The sequence below is a fragment of the Dreissena polymorpha genome, chromosome 7, assembly GCF_020536995.1.
Source record: "Dreissena polymorpha isolate Duluth1 chromosome 7, UMN_Dpol_1.0, whole genome shotgun sequence".
In the NCBI taxonomy this organism is placed as follows: domain Eukaryota; kingdom Metazoa; phylum Mollusca; class Bivalvia; order Myida; family Dreissenidae; genus Dreissena; species Dreissena polymorpha.
In genome coordinates this window covers 8,385,974-8,409,118 of record NC_068361.1, presented here as the reverse complement: position 1 = coordinate 8,409,118, position 23,145 = coordinate 8,385,974, and the positions used below count along the sequence as shown (strand labels likewise).

Sequence of the window (23,145 nt, the reverse complement as noted above, 5' to 3'; positions counted from 1 at the left end):
TCTCAGAGCCCGGCTTATATAACAAATATCTGTATCCAGTGCCTGTGGTATCCAGCATCTACAACGAGGAGGAAACCGTCAGCTGGACTTGTTCCAGAGTACGTACTTCACGATAGTCACTCTGTCCACAGTCGGTTATGGAGACATCTACCCCGACATATGGCCCAGCCAGATGTTCATCATGGGCATGATCACAGCCGCCCTGCTCATTCTCCCCACTCAGGTATGCTTATGTTGACATGCTATTATGTTGACATTTTTGCAGTTGGTTTAGGGGTCGTGTTGACAGTCTGTTGGTGTGACATTTAATTTGATCGCATTCAAGCCTAAGGCTTATTAAAATGTTAACAAGTCCATTTCCAGGGTAGAACCAGTACTTGGAATCTTTTAGGGGAGATTGATCTAAATAAAGCTCCCGCAGTGAGGACTGAACCTGTGACCTCCCAGTTGCAAGGCAGACACCATATCCACTATGCCACGGTGACCTTTTCATGTTTGTGTTGACAGTAAATTACGATAACATGTACCCTTATGTAACACCCATCCAGATATTCCTCATGGGCTTTATTTCAGTTTAGATGTCAGTTGTAATTGATTGTTACAATGGTACATGAGTAACAGCCTACATTCAATGTAATTGACTGTCGCCAACAATAACGATCAAATGGAGGCAGTTGTTTATGGTGTCATTTTGACGGTAACAGTGATAAGTTGACAATCCATTACATTGTAATATGAACAGTTGGCCACGGTTACATGTCAACAGTTTATTAGGCAAACATCTATCCTAACATTCAACCTAGACTGAATTTCTCCCAGGCTTTAATTCCATTTAATGACTTGAAATTGCTATTTAGGTTTATTTCATAATTTTCCCAACATTTTCAGCAGCAGGGTATACCCATGGATTATTCTCGGCAAAACAACAGTATGACAACTAAGTTTTACTAATAACATTCATGCAATTGAGATTTTACCCTCATTGTTTGCTCAAAAGTTTGAGCAGCTAGCATACACTCAGATTATTAAAGCAAAAGGCGTTCATAAAATTGTGATTTTTCCCCCATTATTTGGTCTAGCAGCTAGAAACATTTGGATGAGCAAACAATGAGGGGAAAATCTCAATTTTACGAATGCCAATGAGTAAAACTAAATTTTTTGCCTTGTCTGCATTTTCATTTAAATGAGCCTTTGTTTTGAAAAAAAATCAATGACACTGTTTTGCTGTTGGACAGTTTGAGCAGCTAGCGTACACTTGGATGGAGCGACAGAAGCAGGGCGGGGCATACAGCAGTCACCGAGCACAGACGGAGAAACATGTTGTAGTCTGCACCACGACCTTGCAGGCAGACACTGTCATGGACTTCCTGAATGAGTTCTACTCGCACCCAAAAGTGCAGGTACTGATCTCCCAAATGCAAGTTAAACATTTTTATGCCCGTCAGTCCGTCTGTCAGCCTGCGCGCCGTCCGAAAACTTTAACATTGCCCATAACTTTTGCAATATTGAAGATGGCAAATTGATATTTGGCATGCATGTGTATCTCATGAAGCTGCACATTTTGAGTGGTGGAAGGTCAAGATCATCCTTCAAGGTCAAAAGTAAAAAAATACAATCCAAGGGAAGTAATAAGCTTTAAAAGGGAGATAATTTCTAAACCTGCCAAATGATATATTGAAATTTTATTTTTGAAAGTGGCGCAATAGAGGGCATTGTGTTTCTGACAAACACATATCTTGTTATTCATTAATGAGTGTGTATTTAGGTCTTTCTGGGCCTGAGGCTGCTTTTTGTGAGGACTCGGAGTGTGTCCTGGATCTCCTACCTTATTAACTGTTTCACACATGAAAATTTGCATAATTTAGGAATAAGATATGCAATTTCCAACCATTTAATTGTAACTAAAAGATTGTCAGTTTTGTTGTGTTCTTGTGATGTGGGGATAGCTGGAGTACTTAATGGAAAGGAATCCCGACCAGTCTGGTATGGCGACCACCAACAAATCTCACATGCTTCTAGGAATGGGGTTGAATTGGGTCGCCTACATGGTACCAAGCACTGCACTTACCAGACAGCCTTTTTATTAATTAATTGCTTTTTAGTTGGCTGTTTTTGGAGAAAACCCCAGGTATTGTCATAGCCAGCTTGTTGTGTCCGTCGTCTTGTCGTGTCCGCTGCCTGCGTCGTGCTAAAACCTTAACATTTTGTCAAGGTTTTGAACATTGGCTCTAAAATCAAAGTGTTTCCACCTACAACTTTGAAACTTAATATGTAGTTGCACCTTGATGAGTTCTACTTGCCACACCCATATTTTGGTCACTAGGTCAAAGATCAAGGTCACTGTGACTTAAAAAAAATAAAATCTGACAAGCTTTCATTTATTCAAAAATGCACCCGCAGCCGAGCGTTGGCACCCGTTATGCAGTGCTCTTGTTACATCTTCTTATTTATATTTGAGGGCTTTTTGTCATACATGATTTTCTTCATATATTTCTACTCTTAATAACTTTATTTAATACTTGAAATTCATATACTTCAAGAAGATTTCAGTATGGTACTACTTTTTGTTTATAACATACTCCTATTCCTGCACTGCAAGATTCCTCTTTGGTACTACCGGTACTTTATATTAATTACATTCACATATCCTACACTTCAGGACTACTTTGTGGTACTACTTTCTTCATGTGACCTGGACCCCACTATGAAGGTGTTGCTGCAGGTGCCCATGTGGGCCCAGCGTGTTATTTTCATCCAGGGCTCGGCCCTTAAAGACATTGACCTGGCCCGGTGTAGGGTCCAGGACGCAGAGGCCTGTTTCATCATCTCGTCACAAAACGTGGAACAAAAGGATGCTGCGGTAAGGATGGAAAACATACTATTCCTTCCTAACACAATATTTTTAGCCTGATCATCCTGGGAAAACTGGGCTTAACCCTTTGCATGCTGGGAAATTAGTCGTCTGCTAAAATGTCGTCTGCTGAATTTCTAAAATTAGCATTTTCTTCTATTTTTTTCAAAGAATACTATCAGAATAGCAAACAGTTTGGATCCTGATGAGACGCCACGTTCTGTGGCGTCTCATCTGGATCCAAACTGTTTGCAAAGGCCTTTAAAATTCGGTTCCCGCACTGAAAGGGTTAATGATTGTGTGTAAAGTATTATCCTGGATTAGCCTGTGCAGTCGGCAATGACAATTTTCCAGGAAAAAGGCTCATTTGATCAATTATCTATTGTCTTGAAAAAACTTTAATGTCTTATTTGGCCGGATGATTGGTTATCTATTTAAGCATGCATTTTGTATGGGTAATTTAAGCATGTATCTCATAAAAAAGTTTGAGGTTTGGTTAAACTATTTTGCTTTCAATATTTTTTTGTTAAAAGTACAATGTTTTTATATATTTTGGCAAAATATGTAATTAAAAAAATATCTGAACCAAAAAATACCCCACTTGAATTATAAGGACATTGGGTTTTATCAATTTAGATATTCAGAGTTATTGTGCTTTTAAATCCACTGCAAAGAAATTTGACCTAATGTACACGAATTTGTATCACCAACATCTGTAGTCACTTCTCTGAAATAAGGGTATTTTTATGCGCCCGGTAGGGTGGCATATAGCAGTTGAACTGTCCGTCAGTGTGTCAGTATGTGTGTATGTCAGTCAGTCTGTCCCGTCCGAAAACTTTAATGGCCATAACTTTTTCAATATTGAAGATAGCAACTTGGTAATTGGCATGCATGTGCATCTCACCGAGCTGCACATTTTGAGTGGTGAAAGGTGAAGGTCAAGGTCATCCTTCAAGCTCAAATTACTATATGGCGTCTGTCCCTCCGTCCAAAAACAAAAACATTGGCCATAACTGTTTCACTATTAAAGATAGCAACTTGATATTTGGCATGCATGTGTATCTTATGGAGCTGAACATTTTGAGTGGTGAAGGTCAAGGTCATCCTTCAAGGTCAAATGTCAAATATAGGCGTCTGTCCGTCCCAAAACTTTAACGTTGGCCATAACTTTTTCAATATTGAAGATAGCAACTTGATATTTGGCATGCATGTGCATCTCACGGAGCTGCACATTTTGAGTGGTAAAAGGTGGAGGTCAAGGTCATCCTTCAAGGTCAAATGTCTAATATATGGCGTCTGTCCGTCCGTCCAAAAACTTTTTCACTATTGCAGATAGCAACTTGATATTTGGCATGCATGTGTATGTCATGGAGTTGAACATTTGGAGTGGTGAAAGGTAAAGGTCAAGGTCATCCTTCAAGGTCAGATGTCAAATAAAGGCATCTGTCCGTCCGAAAACTTTAACATTGGCCATAACTTATTCAGTATTGAAGATAGCAACTTGATATTTGGCATGCATGTGTATCTCATGAAGCTGCACATTTTGAGTGGTGGAAGTTCAAGGTCAAGGTCATCCTTCAAGGTCAAAGGTAAAAAAATAAATCAAAGCTGCGCAATAGTGTTAAAGATGAGCCTGTGCAGTCTGCACACTCTAATCAGGGACGGCGCTTTCCATCTAGACTGGATTTTTTTTAGAAGAGACTTCCTTTAAAGGACAAATTCAATGCAAGCGGGAAATGTTATCTCTTATTAGCCTGTGTGGACTGCACAGGCCTATCTTAGATAACTCTTTGAGCACACGCATTAAGCCCAGTTTTCCCAGAATGCAGCTAAATTATGCTATTTGGCAAGAAACAATGTTCATTTATTGAATATCACAAATAGAGACACTTGCTGGTAATGTTATTCCTATCACAAACTTTAGACAAACGTTCTATTGTTCAGTTTACCGGTGATATACAAGTAAACTAATTGATAATATTGCACATAAACTTCAATATGATTGACATTTGGTTTAGTATATATTTTGGTTGCATGTAAGGACTTGTTCATTTTCAAGTGAAATGTCTTGTGTGTTTATGTATTCATACTACCTCTATACCCTAGTAGGGAGGGGGTATATTTTAGTTACTTTGTCTGTTGGTTTGTTCATCAGTCAGTCAGCATAAAAAAGTTATTGTGGAGCAAACTACTTACAAATTTCTCAACCACTTCATAACAAATGAATTATAACTTCAGATATGTCATCACCATGAAGGGTGGATGGCAAGACACTTTTTATGTCCCCCAATCTATACTGGGGGAAAAATTGTTTTTTCCCTGTCTGTTTGTTGGTTTGTTTGCGTCAAACTTTAACATTGGCCATAACATTTGCAATATTGAAGATAGCAACTTGATATTTGGCATGCATGTGTATCTCATGGAGCTGCACATTTTGAGTGGTGAAAGGTCAAGGTTATCCTTCAAGGTCAAAGCTCAAATATATGGGGGGCATAGTGTTCCACAAACACATCTTGTTTTCAACCCTAGGAACCCACACATTTTGGAGTTATTGGTCCTACAGACAAAGCAGTGCATGGTATTACTCACCTTTGTGACAGCTCTCAAGCAACTAACCATAATGGGCCTACTTTTGAGCCTTGTCCTTTGAATACTGGGCTTATTGCAGATGCATACAGTGTCATACCACATAAGCCTGTGCAGTCCACTTTTATGGTATTTCTATTTCAAGAAGTCTTTTCTTAGCGAAAATCCAGTTGAGGCGGCAAGTGTCGTCTCAGATTGGGACGATTCTTTAGACATATGCATTAAGCAAAGTTTTTCCAGAACGAGGCATCTTTTTCTAGGATCAACACACCATCATGAGATCCTGGGCCATCAAAGACTTCGCCCCAGAGTGTCCACAGTATGTCCAGATCTTCAGACCAGAGAACAAGTTTCACGTCAAATTTGCAGGTGAGAATGAATGAGATTATTATATTTCTCAGTCATTAACAGCAACACCTTCTTTAACCCTTTCAGTGCTGGAACCAATTTTTGAAGGCGTTCGCAAACAGTTTGGATCCAGATGAGACACCACAGAACGTGGCGTCTCATCAGGTTCCAAACTGTTTGCTGTTTTGATAGTATTCTTTGAAAAAAAATCGAAGAAAATGCTAACTTTAGAAATTCAGCAGACGACATTTAACAGAAGACACATTTCCCAGAATGCAAAGGGTTAAGCTTGATAGGATTAAAAGCCTAAGGCTATTGTAAACACTCTCGACTCTTAGTATACTTGGTATCTTTGGGTTAAATCTAAAGAATGCTACCAAAGTAGGGGACTGAACTCCAGGTCACTAGGCGGACACCAAAACCACTATGCCATGGCTAAATCTAAGTAGAAATTCTAAATATGGAACTAAAACTGACTGCAAACATGTTCACATTATCATTCAATGTGATTATTTGGCATGCATGTCTGTTGGAAAAAACTTTCAGTAAGTTGAATTACATGGGGAAATGATAGCAGAGATTCCATTGGGCCATAAATTTATTTTGTGAACAAAACAGAAAAGTTGTAAATATATCTAAATTCTTTAAATCAATGGCTTGTTTTTAGCTCATCTGAGAATTAAGTGGCAGTTGTTGTTGAGTTCAGGTGAGACTTAAGGCCATTATGGCCCTCTCATTTTATTTGGATTGCTTTGTTTTAAGTTTGTAATTTTTTTATTATTTTTTTTCAGGATTTCAGATAGAAAATATGGATTTTATTGAGATAACTGTATTTGGATTGTTCACTTTATTTCAACTGAATTTCATTCAAGGCTTTTAGAGTATTGACTAACCAGATCCAGAGGTGGCATTGTTACAAACTAATGAGCCTAGTTCAGGGAAAACAGGGCTGAATGCATCTGTGTAAAGTGTTGCTTCAGATTAGCCCATGCAGACCACACAGGCTAATTAGTGACAACACTTTTCTATTTAACTTGATTTTTGCTAAGAAGAGACTTTCTTTAAATGAAAAACGCAATAAAAGGGGAAAGTGTCATCCTTGATAAGCCTGCACGGACTGGGACAACACTTTATGCACATGCATTAAGCCCAGTTTGCCCCATAGCAAGGCTCTAGCAATGAATTCTCTTTTTTCGACAAATTTTCCAGAGCACGTTGTCTGCGTGGATGAGTTCAAGTATGCGCTGCTCGCCAACAACTGCCTGTGTCCTGCCACCTCCACCCTGGTCACATTGTTGCTGCACACGTCAAGAGGACAGTATGTGACATAATTTGATTGTATTTGAGCCAGGCTCTGAGAAAACAGGGCTTAATGCCTTTTTGTAAAGTATTGTGCCAGTTCAGAGTAAGCAGTCCTCAGAGGCTAATATATAATAACTTTTTCAGCCTCGATTTTGTTTAGAAGGGACTTTCTTTTACTCGAAAATCAATAAAGCAAAAAAAAGTTGTCCCTGATTAGCCTGTGAGGACTGCACAGGCTATTCAGGGACGATACTTTACAGACATGCATTAAGCCCTGTTTTCTCAGAGCGCAGCTCATCTGTTTTGTGTTTTCAGTTTAAAGATGCGTTTTATTGTCCATGTAAAGGGAGATAATTTTTCATGAAGGCTTGCAGTGGCGAAAGTATGCAATTTGTCTCCCTTTTTTCAAGAGATTAAAATAGCATTATTACAATGAAAACAAACAAATCTTATTTTACTCTATTGATTATTTTTAATGTTGAGCTCAATAAGTTTGTTCTGATAAAACTTATGCTAAATTTGAATCTGGGCCATGTGCATCCAAAAACCAGGTCACTTAATTGGTCAAATCTTCAAAAAAAACTTGTGTCTACTATTTAGGCTGCAGTAATGACTATCTTGATAAAACCTGGTCATATTCTTTATTTAGACAACATATTGACCAATTTCGAATCTGCTCACATGCATCCAAAACCTATGTCAGCTCACTATATGGTCAAATGTAAGGAGTATCTTGCTACCACTCTAGAGGCCACATGTATGACTCAATCTTGGTCAATTTCTCTGATTTTTTTCTGGACAATATCTAGGTTGAGTTTAAATCTGTAGCACATGTGTCCCAAAACTAGGTCACTAAGTTAAATCTGTGAGAAACTTTGTTACAACTCTAGAGGCCACATGTGTGACTCAATCTTAATCTTGATGAAACTTAGTCAGCACTTAGTCAGAACTTAGTCAGAACTTTGTCAGAACTTAGTCAGAACTTTGTCAGAATATTGAACTTGAGAATATCTAGTCCACTATGGAATCTGGGTAATATATTCCCACATAATATTAGGTCAACAGGTCAAATCTTAGAAAAACCTTGTAATCACTCTATGACTCAGACTCATAGAAAGTTGGTCAGAATGTTTATGTGGACAATAAGTAGGCCAAGCTATCATCTGGGTCATCTGCGTCAAACAACTAGGTCACCATTTCAATGCTTATGAAGACATTGGTACAATTGTAAAGCCACATGTATGAACCAATATTAATGCAACATACTCAGATTGGTGGTTTTCTTGACAATATCTAAGCCGAGTTTAATTCTTGATCACATTCATACTAAAACATTCATGTCACTTGGTAAAATCTTAGCAACAACTTTAGAAGCCACATTTATGTGTAAATCTTGATAAAACATAGTGAGAATGTTATTAGCTCACCTAAGCTCATATTGCTTATGGGGATTTTTTTACGATACCATTTTGTCAGACCTCTGTCAGTTAGAGTGTACATAAACATTTTCGTTGAAAGACTTCTCCTCCTGAACGGCTTGGCAGATTTTAATAAAACTTAAAAGGAATGATTTTTGGGTGACCCTATATAAAAGTTAACCATATCGTTTTGGTCCATTTCATATGTAGGTCAATGGAGCTAAAAATATATATATTTAAAAATACTGAGATTTAATTTTTTTAAATCTTTTCTCAAATCGTAAGGGCCAGGGCTTTAAAAGTTGGTGTTGAACATTGTCAAGTGGTCCTCCAATGTACTTTTTTAAGTCATGCCCCTGTGGTAAAAAATAGCCATGCCCCATCTTTCATTGCAAAATTACTTTTAAATCTTCTTCTCCAAAACAACAAGCACAGAGTTGTAATATTTGGCATGAACTATTTTATGGTCCTTCACCAAATTTGTTCAAATCAATGTCCAAAGGTTAAATAGGGTTTAAAGTGAAAAATTGTATATATAAAAAAAGATGAACATGAGGTTTGGTATTCAGCATGTAACAATGTATGGTGATCCTCGACCAAGTCTGTTCAAATCAAACACCTGGCAAACATCTGGGGGTAACTTGTTTTCTTATATTAAGTGAAAACTTGAAAAACCACCCCTGAGGCGTCTCATCTGGATCCAAACTGTTTGCAAAGGCTTTCAAAATTCGGTTCCAGCACTGTAAGAGTTAAACTTGGTATTCTCAGAAAGAGGCTCAAAAATGCACTAAATTTCAGGGAAGGTCAGACGTCTTCTGAGGAATGGCAGAGGTTGTATGGGCGTTGCTCTGGTAACGAGATTTACCACGTGAGATTGGGCGAGAGCAAGTTCTTCGGGGAGTACCTCGGGAAAAGCTTCACTTATGCCTCGTTTCACGCTCATAGAAAGTAAGCTGAAATCATTGTATTTATAAAGAAATAGTTGACAATTTTGTTGGAAGCTACAAAAACATAATTAGTGTTAATTTGTGATATATACGTTCCATGTTAATAGAAAGTCAGCTGAAATCGTTTTTAGCATTGAGTGTAAGTTGACAATTTCATTGGAAGTTTGAATATTTTATTTTATATGCTTTCCTGTGGTTTATACAGAAATATCAGTGAAATAAAACTGGTATTTCACTGTTTTTTTAAACAGTGAAAATAAAAGTGAAAAACATCGATATTTTTCATTGTTTTACTGTGAAATGATGGCATTTTTTTGACGAAATGACATCATAATTCCAGTGAAATTATCCAGTTAAACTCTTTTACAAAGTACATTAACGGTGAAAAAAGCATTAAATAAAAAGAAAATTTGTTGGATTCGATGGAATATAGATTTTAATTCACTCATGATCATAGAAAATACATATTTTCACTTGTGGCTGTGCCACTCGTGACAATATTATTTTATATGATCACTTGTGAAATAAAATCGATATTCCATCGAATCCAACAAATATCCTCTATATAACTATTCTAGTTTTGGGAGTTTAAAATAGCATGTTTAAGTTTACTTAAACTTATTTATCTAAGCTTATTTGCATCAAAAGACTAAGGCTTAATTAAAAGCCCTCGAGTTGTTTCCTAGGTAGAACCAGTTCTTGATGTCCTTGGAGGAGATCTAAAGAATGCTTCCACAGTAAGGGCTCAAACATGTGACCTTCTGGTTGCTTGGAGGATTCTATATCCACGACACCCTGGGGGCCTCAAAATCATTGTAATCATAAAGTTTTGCCTGGCAATATAAAACAAAATACCATAATCAACATATTTTTGGGAATCTAAAGGAAGGTATAGAATGACTGTGACAAAGCAACATAAGAGTGGAATGGGCGGGCAGAGAGTCAAACCTTCACTCCATGATTTATAAGCCAGCTCTCAACCAATTGAGCTATTCAGCCCATTTCAGATTATTATAGTCATTACTATGTTATCTAACATTCCAATATCGAAATCATTGTGTATTGTCTGATAAACATCAACAACTTATATACAACACAATATGCCAAACATGGTGTAAGCCTGGTATACTTCCAGGGCCTAGTATTATAAACATACTGAAGTGAATTTTCTGACTCAACTTTTAGTTTTTTAGCTGACCGACACTCAATACTGAGCTGAATGGAAACTCATATTCCTCTTAACTCTTTCAGAGCTGGAACCGAATTTTAAAGGCCTTTGCAAACAGTTTGGATCCAGATGAGACGCCATAGAACGTGGCGTCTCATCAGGATCCAAACTGTTTGCTATTCTGATAGTATTCTTTGAAAAAAATGTAAGAAAATGCTAATTTAAGAAATTCAGCAGATGACATTTTAGCAGACGACAAATTTCCCAGCATGCAAAGGGTTAACATTTCAGCTGATAAGTTAAACCCTGTCACAAGGAAGATCCGAATAATGTTTATGTCCCCCACCACTATAGTGGGGGACATATTGCTTTTACCCTGTCTGTTGGTTTGTTGCTTTGTTTGTTTGTGTGTTTGTTTGTGTGCGTGTTTTATTGGTTTGTTGCTTTGTTTTGTATGTTTGCTTGTTTGCGTCAAACTTTAACATTTACCATAACTTTTGCAATATTGAAGATAGCAACTTCATATTTGGCATGTATGTGTATCTCATGGAGCTGCACATTTTGAGTGATGAAAGGTCAAGGTCATTGTTTTAGGTCAAAGGTAAAATATATGGGTCAATATCGCTTATTTAATGTAAACTTTTGAAATAGTGAAGATAGCAACTTGATATTTGGCATGCATGTTTATCTCATGGACCTGCTCATTTTGAGTGGTGAAAGGTCAAGGTCATCCTTTAAGGTCAAAAGTCAAACATATGGGGACATAGTGTTTCACAAACACATCTTGTTTATGCCTGATAAATGACAGTTATTCACAAACACTTTTAGATATAGAGTCAGTCTAGTGGGCGTCCAGCAGAACTTGGGCCTCTATACAATTCAGCTCAACCTTGGTCCTCTCAACATCATGCATTAATTCACAAACTGTTTTTTTCTATAAATCATCTTTCTTGGAAAACTGGGATTAATGCAAGTACAGAAAGTGTACTTGTCTGCACAGGCTAATTTGGGACGACACTTTACGCTTTTATGGCCTGATTTACAACTGTAATTCGCAAACAATTTCAGATATGGAGTCAGTCTAGTGGGTGTCCAGCAGAACTCAGGCCTCTCTACTATCCAGCTCAACCCGGGTCCCCGGCACATCATGCGCGAGTCTGATCTCTGCTTTTACATGAATATCACTAAGGAAGAGAATTCAGCGTTCATCCTTGCTCACCCCAACCAGGATGACGCCAAACCTGATAAGAAGCAGGGGCCATCATCAGAGCAGACGTCGAAAGTCGCCAGTGTGATTGCGAGCGTCGGTAAGTTTTGGTGGAAAACAGCTATCTGTGGAACACACTATTATATGAAGTTGGAATTTGATGTCAATATTGTGTTTTTATGCCCCCCTTTGAAGAAGAGGGGGAATATTGTTTTGTACATGTCAGTCGGTCGGTCGGTCCGACCGTCGGTCCCTCCGTCGGTCCGTCCACCAGATGGTTTCCGGATGATATCTCAAGAACGCTTAGGTAAAGGATCATGTAACTTAAGAAGTACATTGATCATGACTGGCAGATGACCTCTATTGATTTTCAGGTCGCTAGGTCAAAGGTCAAGGTCACAGTGACTCGAAATAGTAAAATGGTTTCCGGATGATAACTCAAGAATGCTTATGCCTAGGATCATGAAACTTCATAGGTACATTGATCATGACTGGCAAATGACCCCTATTGATTTTCAGGTCACTAGGTCAAAGGTCAAGGTCACAGTTACTCGAAACAGTAAAATGTTTTCCGGATGATAACTCAAGAATGCTTATGCCTAGGATCATGAAACTTCATAGAAACATTGATCATGACTGGCAGATGATCCGTATTGATTTTCAGGTCACTAGGTCAAATGTCAAGGTCACAGTGACTCGAAACAGTAAAATGGTTTCCTGACTCAAGAATAATTAGGTCTAGGATCATAAAACTTCATAAGTACATTGATCATGACTGGCAGATGACCCCTACTGATTTTCAGGTCACTAGGTCAAAGGTCAAGGTCACAGGGACAAAAAATTTATTCACACAATGGCTGCCACTACAACTGACAGCCCATATGGGTGGCAAGCATGTTATACAAACAGCCCTTGTTTCAAGGATGCATAGAATGCAGTTATTCCTTTTGTATTTATACACTTGATAATACTTGCATCATTTAAATTATTTTACTACAAAACTTGATGTTTAATTAGGAGGTTTTTTTTATCCTTATAAAATGAAACAGTGTCCATGTGTGCATTAACACAATTAGAAAATACATTTAACATGAAAAAAAGGCAATCAAAGTTAATACAAAATCATTGAAAATATATTACTATCCTTAAAGTATTTATAGATTGTTACAAAAATACATTTAGAACATGAAATTTAATTAATTTTGTTCATGAAAATTTCCAAATTATGTCCATTCCAAGTTTGATGCAAATGAGGTTTGGCATCATTTTGATTCCCAGACAAACACAATTTTAGAGAAGGTATAGTTGAGTCTCTCTTTGGTCAGTTTGTTGGTCAATTTGTTGGTCAGTTTGTTAGTCAAATGGTCAATTGGTCAGTCTGCATCAAATGTTGTACATGTATAGAGGGAACTACTCCACTATTTTCAGGCAAATCAAAAAGAAACTTGAAATAACTCTTCACCACTCAGATACGCACTTTAACACCATTGGAAGGGCCTTTGAAAATCAAAGTTTGGAAGGGCCTTTGAAAATCAAAGTTTGGAAGGGCCTTTGAAAATCAAAGTTTGGAAGGGCCTTTGAAAATCAAAGTTTGGAAGGGCCTTAGGAAATCAAAGTTTGGAAGGGCCTTTGAAAATCAAAGTTTGGAAGGGCCTTTGAAAATCAAAGTTTGTAAGGGCCTTTGAAAATCAAAGTTTGGAAGGGCCTTTATAAAACCAAGTTTGGAAGGGCCTTTGAAAATCAAAGTTGATTTGAGACCTTTCTTACTAGATTTAAGTTTTAAAGGCTTCGTTTCCAACCCTCAGGTACTGGTGAGCAGCAAACAACATGAAACCCAAACAGACAGGGAGTTGCTTGCAGGCTGTTTTGGTTTTATGCAGGTTGCATGTATACATTTTCACTTTGATTGTGAGCGGGGAAAGGGATAAATCATCACAATGCAGCGAAGACATCTGAGCCATTATATTAATCTCTAGTGATCTATCATTTCTGCCCTTGTCAATGGCTGACAAAGCAGTTGGGGTGGCATTATTATCTCCCGCCAAAGGCGGTGGGATATTGTTTTGGCGTTGTCCGTCCGTCTTTCCGTCCGTCCGGCACTTTTGTGTCTGGAGCCATATCTTGGAAGTGTTTTGGTGGATTTCATTGAAACTTGGTATGAGTTTATATATTGATAAGAGGATGATGCATGCCAAATGGCATTGTACACCATCTGTTAATAACGGAGTTATGGCCCTTTGTATCTTGAAAAAATGCTTTTTTGAGTGTCAAATATAACACTTTTTTGTCCAGAATATATTGGCGGGGAATATAAATTCAATGAATTTGCTTGTTGGTATTGTGACCAAGCACTCGTTTATATTTTTCCTTGGAAACAAAAAAAAAAATTATCTTAAAAAAAACACCTTTTTTCAAGAGTTTGGTAAGTTTTTGAAAAAAAAAAGAAATATTGTGTGGGTTTTATGTCTCTGCATCAAAAATAAAAGAGCATATAATCAAGGAATGGCCCTGCAAAAAAAAGGTTACTATGGTTGTACCGAGTTTGCTTGCAATAGGAAGAGATAATTTTAATGTATTTTGGGGATTTTAAGGTGTCTTTAGAAAACATAGCAAATAATAAGTTTGTGTTGAATAAAGAGTAATTAATGTTTAAAGGCATAGAGCACTTAAAGTGAAAGCCTTTTTCAATGATTTTGGAGAATGTAAATATGCAAGATTTATTTCTCTGTAGTCAAAAAACTTATCATAGTGACATATTAATCCCATTATATTCTGTCTTTAATTTGAAAAGAAACTATATTAAGTAAAACATGGTAAATTTTCTTAAAATAACATGAAAAAAAAGAATGCTGTCAAAATAAACAATGTAGAAAAATAAGAATTGTTCTGGGAAATCTGGGTTTTAGGCATGTGCTTAAAGTGTTGTCATAAATTAGCCTGTGGAGTCTGCACAGGCTTATTAGGGACTACAATTTTCAATCTTACTGCAGTAAATATGCGCTCAATTTAGCTTAACTGGAGTTCCAATAATGTTGTATATATGACAGCCTAATAATTGTTATAATTGTAATAACAGCATGGTAATAATGCAATGTTCACCTTTAGGATGAAGCTCTGAATGCCTAATGACGTAAACATACATATGGAATGGTTATATAAAAAAAGAGCTTTATTTGCAGTACATTGTTCAATCTATGTGCATTCTTGTAACGCAGATTCTGGAAATTCATTTTGCTCCTGTTCTGGTCAAAACATGTGAAAATCAGAAGAAAATACAAGTATGAGTCATGTTCCAGTAATTTTTTTTAAATAAGGATAGTTATTTGTTAAATCAGTTTAATTTTATAAGTTATAACTTAAATATTGTTTAGATGTTCTAGAGGTTTTGATTTAATTGTTTACTAATTTCATAAAAAGTATTTGCAAGTGAAAAACAAAAATGCTTGCTTTATATTGATGTGTTTCTTATAAACAATATCATATGATTGTTTTAATGTCTTAACATAACACATTTTGTTTTATAACAATAAAGAAACAATACATACTGATAGTGCCATGTAGGTTTTCAGTCAGTATATACTATCTTTGAAGAGCATAATGAATAAAGAACACCACCAAAAGCACACATAGGGAATGGCACATATGTACCATAAGTTTTATTAAAAATAAATTTAACGACAGAAACATATTTTTCTCTCAAAACTTGCAAATGGATAATTCCACACATTTTATCAGAGTATACAAAAAAATGAAATAATTATACATCAACATAATAACTACACATGATAACAGTACATGACTGTATTACCTACATTCATCATACTGTTTGTTTCTTAAAAAAAACATTTGTTTTGTAACCAACAACATTTAAAACAAAAGCTACAAACTATTGTGTGTTTGCCACTGCCTACCACAGGTAGCTGATTATAGATAAATCAATAGGCAAATCTGTTTGTTTTTTTTGCAATTTACATCACTGCATGTTCAATTTTGAATATATTGTCTATGAGACACAAGGCCGTTTAATTTTTGTTCGTCAATTTATAAGCAGGTGTCCAATTGATACAATTAATTTAATAACTCATCAAATCCTTAGAAAAAGATTTAATTATACTTCAAATTTTTTTTTGGAAGGGTGAAGGCCATCGGTAAGGTAGGACATATTAAGTTAAGATATTTTTATTGTTGATCTAATATGAAGCAAGACTAAAGAACTCATAATTATATAGTGGTTACCATATCAGGCTAGTTTTGTACAATATTTACAGAATCAAAACAACACATTTTCAAAAGCTAAAATAATTACCAAAAGATAAAATGAATTACTATGTTTTTGTCTTATCTATACATAGACACATAAGATTAAATGTGCAATTCATAAAAAGTATATAACTAAAAAAACATGTTGATATCAATGTTTCTTTTTCCACTGGAAGAGCTACTGCAAATCCATAACTATGATTTTATTGTCACTATCTAGTCCCACAATGATCTGGTGAGTGTTCATGTTGTAGCAGACAGAAGCTGGGTACCAGAAACAATCTTTCGCTGATTTTAGAGTTGCCAGTTTCTTTCTTCCCTCACGATCCACCTGTATGACAGCATGACAGCTGAATCCACAGACAATGACTTGTCCTGCAGGTGTGACATGTAAACCCTGTGGACCTAGTAGTTCAGAGTCCGTGAAGGTGGATATCAGGGTGCCATCTGTTGCTAGAGTGATGAGCTTGTTTTTGTCTTTGTTGGTGACATAGATCCTGTCCGTAGCAGGACTCACTGCACACTTCCACACTGCAAAACATGAAACATGTTTTATATAAGTAGATCAGAATTATAATACATGCATTAACAACATTGATCCCTTGGTCCCTATAAGCATTTTGCTCTTGAAAATTATTTACAAAATGTTTATAAGTGTTAAAAAATACCAACAATATACCATAATAACTTCAAATTTTTGGACACTTTAAATTTTTGGGACACCCCCATTTTAAGCCAAAATAATTATTGTTTAAGGTAAATTTTCTGACAGGTTTTGTCCTTAATTCATGACTTCATTTTTATGTTCCCCTTTTAAAGAAGAGGGGGTATATTGTTTTGCACATGTCGGTCGGTCTGTCAGTCGGTTCGTCCACCAGATGGTTTCCGGATGATAACTCCAGAACGCTTAGGCCCAGGATCATGAAACTTCATAGGTACATTGATCATGACTGGCAGATGACCGCTATTGATTTTCAGGTCACTAGGTCAAAGGTCAAGGTCACAGTGTCTCAAAATAGTAAAATGGTTTCCGGATGATAACCCAAGAATGCTTAGGCCTAGGATCATGAAACTTCATAGGTACATTTATCATGACTGGCAGATGATTTGTATTGATTTTCAGGTCACTAGGTCAAAGGTCAAGGTCACAGTGACTCGAAATAGTAAAATGGTTTCCGGATGATAACTCAAGAATGCTTATGCATAGGATCATGAAACTTCATAGGTACATTGATCATGACTGGCAGATGACCCCTATCGATTTTCAGGTCACTAGATCAAAGGTCAAGGTCACAGTGACTCGAAACAGTAAAATGGTTTCTGGATGATAACTCAAGAATGCTTAGGCCTAGGATCATGAAACTTTATAGGTACATTGATTATGACTGGCAGATGGCCCCTATTGATTAACAGGTCACTAGGTCAAAGGTCAAGGTCATAGTGACTTGTAACCGTAAAATGGTTTCCTGATGATAACTCAAGAACGCTAGGGCCTAGGATCATGAAACTGCATAGGTACATTGGTCATGGCTGGCAGATGACCCCTATTGATTTTCATGTCACTAGGTCAAAGGTCAAGGTCACATTGACTCGAAACAGTAAAATGGTTTCTGGTTGATAACTCAAGAATCATTAGGCCTAGGATCATGAAACTTCACAGGTACATTAACTGGCATATGACCCCTATTGATTTTCAGGTCACCAGGTTAAAGGTCAAGGTCACAATGGCTCTAAACAGTAAAATGGTTTCTGGATGTTAACTCAAGAAAGCTTAGGCCTAGGATCATGAAACTTCATAAGTAAATTGATCTTGACTAGCAGATGTATCCTATTGATTTTCAGGTCACTAGGTCAAAGGTCAAGTTCACAGTAACTTGAAACAGTAATATTTCCGGATGATAACTCAAGAATGCTTAGGCCTAGGATCATGAAACTTCATAGGTACAATTATCATGACTGGCAGATGACCTATATTGATTTTCAGGTCACTAGGTCAAAGATGAAGGTCACAGTGACCTGAAGCATTAAAATGGTTTCTAACGTATTCACACAATGGCTTCCACTACAACTGAAAGCCCATTTTGGGGCCTTGCATGTTTTACAAACAGCCCTTGTTTTATTAGAGGGCTCTTTATTTTCAAACTTCTGCATTATTTTGTCTCTTAATTTTGGATGTATGTATTCTAAAAATATTGTATGTATCTACATTTTGTTATACGAAAAGAAAAATTGAGTGTCCGCAAACTTAGAGTAATTACTTTAGATTATCTTTTACTTTTAAATAAAAAATAAAAATCATTTACCTGTATTATAGCCACTTGCCTCCTCATACAGCTTTTTTACAAGTGATCCCGTCAGAGTGTAGTGGTAAATTGCAATGCCCGAGGTGACATACAGGGCTCCTTGATGGAAAGCAATACCAAGGGCAGCATGTGGTAACTGGACCTTACTCCCAATCTTCAGCTTCTGATTGATCACAGAGATAAATTGCACAGCTTTATCAACAGTTACAGCCACCTCACTGGATGTGATTTGGCAAATGTCCCACGGAGAACCAGACACATCACAGTGACTGGAAACATCATAATGCTGGTTTAACATCTTCACTCTATTATTTTTACCATCTGCAACAATAACCGGACCACCTGGCAGGCTACAAATGCCCATGATTTTACAAATCCTACCTTTGTCCTCTGATATGTTCACATTATACTGGGTCTTCCTCTTCACATTTAATACCTGGTCTGGATTCATCGCCAGTGAGAGAGACACCATACTGTCTATGATCCTTCCAAGACTTGTCTGTTGTGACAGGTACTGCTCAATACTTATGTTTGCCTTGAATATTATAAAACTCTTCACCTTCACAGGGTTCTCCTTCAAATATGACTCAGACTCTTGTATTTTGTCCTGACATTTTATGCTGGCTATGAACTCCATTTCTTTCTTGTTCTTATCATGAAGGCCCTGTACAGCTTCACCAAGTTGTTGAAGTTCGTCCTTCAGTCTGCCACAGTTGTCAACATCTTTCTTTAGAGAAGTTAGCAATATTGTCCTAATCTCATCCAGTTCTTTCAAGGTTGTAATTTCTAGTTTATCCAAAGCAGCATTTAATTTCTCACGCAGCTCTCTGATTTCTTGTACTTTTTCAATATATGATCCCTCTATGGACTGAATGCTGGCCTCTTGTGTTTTTGTTAACTTAGTTACTTCAGCAAGAATTGCTAGGATTTTGCTCGACAACTGCTGCATATCCACTGACAGCTTTTCAACTGATTTAGAAATAAGAGCCAGATTTGTGCACTGTCTGAAATAGCAACATGAATCATTATTGTATTATCAATTTGACAAAATAATAAAATATATCAAGGTGAAATAATACATTTAAAGAAGAGTTAAATTGATAACATTTAAAAGCAGGGTGTTGTTAGCCCACCTGAGCACAAGGTGCTCATGGTGAGCTTTTGTGATCGCCTTTTGTCCGTCGTGCGTCCGTTGTCAAAATTTGTCTTGTGAACACTAGAGGCTGAATTTATTGTCCCATCTTCATGAAACTTGGTCAGAAAATTTATCCCAATGATACCTCGACCCAGTTTTGAAACTGGGTCATGCTGGGTCAAATACTAGGTCACTAAGTAAAAAAAAAGAAAAAAACATTGTGAAGACTGTAGATTAGTCACATTTGATTCCCAATCTTCATGTAACTTTGTCAAAATGTTTGTCTCAACGATATGTTGGTTGAGTTAAAAAATGGTTCAAGTCAGTTGAAAAACATAGCAGCCAGGGGGCAGGGCAGTATTCCTTATATGGCTATAGAGCAACTTTGTGAACACTCTAGAAGTCACAATTTTTAGCTTATGTCATGGTCCTGTGTCCGTCGTGCGTCCGTGCATGCATTAACTTTTCGTTTAAACATCTTCTTCTCCTAAACTACTGGTCCAATTCTGATGAAATTTCTCAGGAATGTTCCTGGGGTGAATTTCTTTCAAATTTGTTCCAATAATGCCCCTGGGGTCAAATTTGACCCTGCCCCTGGGGTCACAAAATTTAAAATTTGCTTATATAAGGCCTATTTTGTGAAAACTTTCAAAATCTTTACATCCATAACCATTGGGCCTAGGGCTATCAAATTTGGTATGTAGAGACATTTAATAGTCCTCTACCAATTTTTTTAAATTATGCCCCTGGGGTCAAATTTGACCCTGCCCCTGGGGTCACAAAATTTTAAAATTTGCTTATATAAGGCCTATTTTGTGAAAACTTTCAAAATCTTTACATCCATAACCATTGGGCCTAGGGCTATCAAATTTGGTATGTAGAGACATCTAATAGTCCTCTACCAAATTTTTTAAATTATGCCCCTGGGGTCAAATTTGACCCTGCCCCTTGGGTCATAAAATTGAACATATGCTTAAATAGGGTCTAGTTTGTGAAAACTTTACAAATCTTCCCGTCCATAACCATTGGGCCTAGGGCTACCAAATTTGGTATGTAGTGGCATCTTATGGTCCTCTACCAAGTTTGTTCAAATAATGCCCATGGGGTCAAGTTTGACCCTGCCCCGAGGGTCACAAAATTGAACATATGCTTATATAAGGCCTTTTTTGTGAAAACTTTAAAATTTTACTTGTCCATTACCGTATGGCATAGGGCTACCAAATTTTGTATGTAGTGACATGTAGTAGTTTTCTTCTTAGTTTGTTCAAATTATGCCCCTGGGGTCAAATTTGAAACTGCCCCGGGGGTCACAAAATATATGCTTATAAAGTGCTTATTTTGTGAAAACTTTAAAAATCTTTTGTCCATAATTATCCATTGGGCCTAGGGCTACCAAATTTGGCATGTAGTGACATCTTATAGTCCTCTCTCAAATGTATTCAAATTATGCCCCTGGGGTCAAGTTTGACCTTGCCCCGAGGGTCACAAAATTGAACATATTCTTATATAAGGCCTTTTTTGTGAAAACTTTAAAAATCTACTTGTCCATAACCGTATGGCATAGGGCTACCAAATTTGGTATGTAGTGACATGTTATAGTTCTCTTCTTAGTTTGATCAAATTATGCCTCTTGGGTCAAATTTGAAACTGCCCCGGGGGTCACACAATTGAATATATGCTTATAAAGGGCTTATTTTGTGAAAACTTTTAAAATCTTTTATCCATAATTATCCATTGGGCCTAGGGCTTCCAAATTTGGTATGTAGTGACATCATATAGTCCTTCTACCAAGTTTGTTCAAATTATGCCCCTGGGGTCAAGTTTGACCCTGCCCCGAGGGTCACAAAATTGAGCATATGCCTTTATAAGGCCTGTTTTGTAAAAACGTTAAAACTTCTTGTCCATAACTGTATGGCATAGGGCTACCAAATTTGGTTTGTAGTGACATAATAGTTCTCTTCTTAGTTTGTTCAAATTATGCCCCTGGGGTCAAATTTGAAACGGCCCCGGGGGTCACAAAATTGAATATATGCTTATAAAGGGCTTATTTTGTGAAAACTTTAAAAATCTACTTGTCCATAACCATTGGCCTAGGTCTACCAAATTTGGTATGTAGTGACATCTTATAGTTCTCTACCAAGTTTGTTCAAATTATGCCCCTGGGGTCAAATTTGAAACTGCCTCGGGGTTCACTAAATTGAACATATGCTTATAAAGGGGGTATTGTGGGAAAACTTAAAAAATCTTTTTGTCCATAACGGTATGGCATAGGGCTACCAAATTTGGTATGTAGTGACGGTTAATAGTTCTCTTCTAAGTTTGTTCAAATTATGCCCCTGGGGTCAAATTTGAAACTGCCCCGGGGTTCACTAAATTGAACATATGCTTATAAAGGGCTTATTTTGTGAAAACTTTAAAAATCTACTTGTCCATAACCATTGGCCTAGGTCTACCGAATTTGGTATGTAGTGACATCTTATAGTTCTCTACCAAGTTTGTTCAAATTATGCCCCTGGGGTCAAATTTGAAACTGCCTCGGGTTCACTAAATTGAACATATGCTTATATAAGGCGTATTATGTGAAAACTTAAAAAATCTTTTTGTCCATAACGGTATGGCATTGGGCTACCAAATTTGGTATGTAGTGACGGTTAATAGTTCTCTTCTAAGTTTGTTCAAATTATGCCCCTGGGGTCAAATTTGAAACTGCCCCGGGGGTCACAAAATTGAATATATGCTTATAAAGGGCTTATTTTGTGAAAACTTTAAAAATCTTCTTGTCCATAACCATTGGCCTAGGTCTACCAAATTTGGTATGTAGTGACATCTTATAGTCCTCTACCAAGTTTGTTCAAATTATGCCCCAGGGGTCAAATTTGAAACTGCCTCGGGGTTCACTAAATTGAACATATGCTTATATAGGGCGTATTGTGGGAAAACTTGAAAAATCTTTTTGTCAATAACGGTATGGCATAGGGCTACCAAATTTGGTATGTAGTGACGGTTAATAGTTCTCTTCTAAGTTTGTTCAAATTATGCCCCTGGGGTCAAATTTGAAACTGCCCCGGGGGTCACAAAATTGAATGTATGCTTATAAAGGGCTTATTTTGTGAAAACTTTAAAAATCTTCTTGTCCATAACCATTGGGCTTAGGGCTACCGAATTTGATAGGTAGTGACATCTTATAGTCCTCTACCAAGTTAATTTAAATTATGCCCCTGGGGTCAAATTTGACCCTGCCCTGGGGGTCACAAAATTGAACATACGCTTATATGGAGCCTATTTTGTGAAAACTTTATAAATTCTCTTGTCCATAAACATTGGGCCTAGGGCTACCAAATTTTGTATGTAGTGACATCTTATAGTTCTCTACCAAGTTTGTTAAAATTATGCCCCTGGGGTCAAATTTGACCCTGCCCAGAGGGTCACAAAATTGAACTTATGCTTATATATGGCCTATTTTGTGAAAACTTAAAAAAAAAAATCTGTCCATAACCATCAGGCCTAGGGCTATCAAATTTGGTATGTAGTGACATCTAATAGTCCTCTACCAAAATTTGTTAAAATTTTATCCCTGGGGTCAAATTTGACCCTGCCCCGCGGGTCACAAAATTGAACGT

General features: G+C 37.0%; 2 protein-coding genes across 3 annotated transcripts in view; one reads left to right on the top strand and one right to left on the bottom strand.

Annotated features, from left to right (window-relative positions):
- LOC127838647 (uncharacterized) overlaps positions 1–23,145 on the bottom strand; it is a 337,890-nt gene that overhangs the window by 141,009 nt on the left and 173,736 nt on the right. The window contains exon 3 of one of the 2 annotated variants that reach the window (XM_052366503.1): positions 15,457–15,635. The exons of the other annotated variant lie outside the window; for it this stretch is intronic. The gene's annotated coding sequence lies outside the window, so the exon portion shown is untranslated. Of the gene's footprint in view, positions 1–15,456; positions 15,636–23,145 lie in introns of those variants that run through there. 2 annotated transcript variants of the gene reach the window in all.
- The window catches only part of LOC127838204 (potassium channel subfamily T member 1-like), a 128,289-nt gene that overhangs the window by 45,162 nt on the left and 59,982 nt on the right, over positions 1–23,145 (top strand). The window contains exons 10-16 of the mRNA XM_052365795.1: positions 40–223; positions 1,236–1,400; positions 2,660–2,860; positions 5,698–5,806; positions 6,995–7,103; positions 9,304–9,453; positions 11,689–11,927. Coding sequence (XP_052221755.1) covers positions 40–223; positions 1,236–1,400; positions 2,660–2,860; positions 5,698–5,806; positions 6,995–7,103; positions 9,304–9,453; positions 11,689–11,927 — 1,157 coding nt within the window. The remainder of the gene's footprint in view (positions 1–39; positions 224–1,235; positions 1,401–2,659; positions 2,861–5,697; positions 5,807–6,994; positions 7,104–9,303; positions 9,454–11,688; positions 11,928–23,145) is intronic.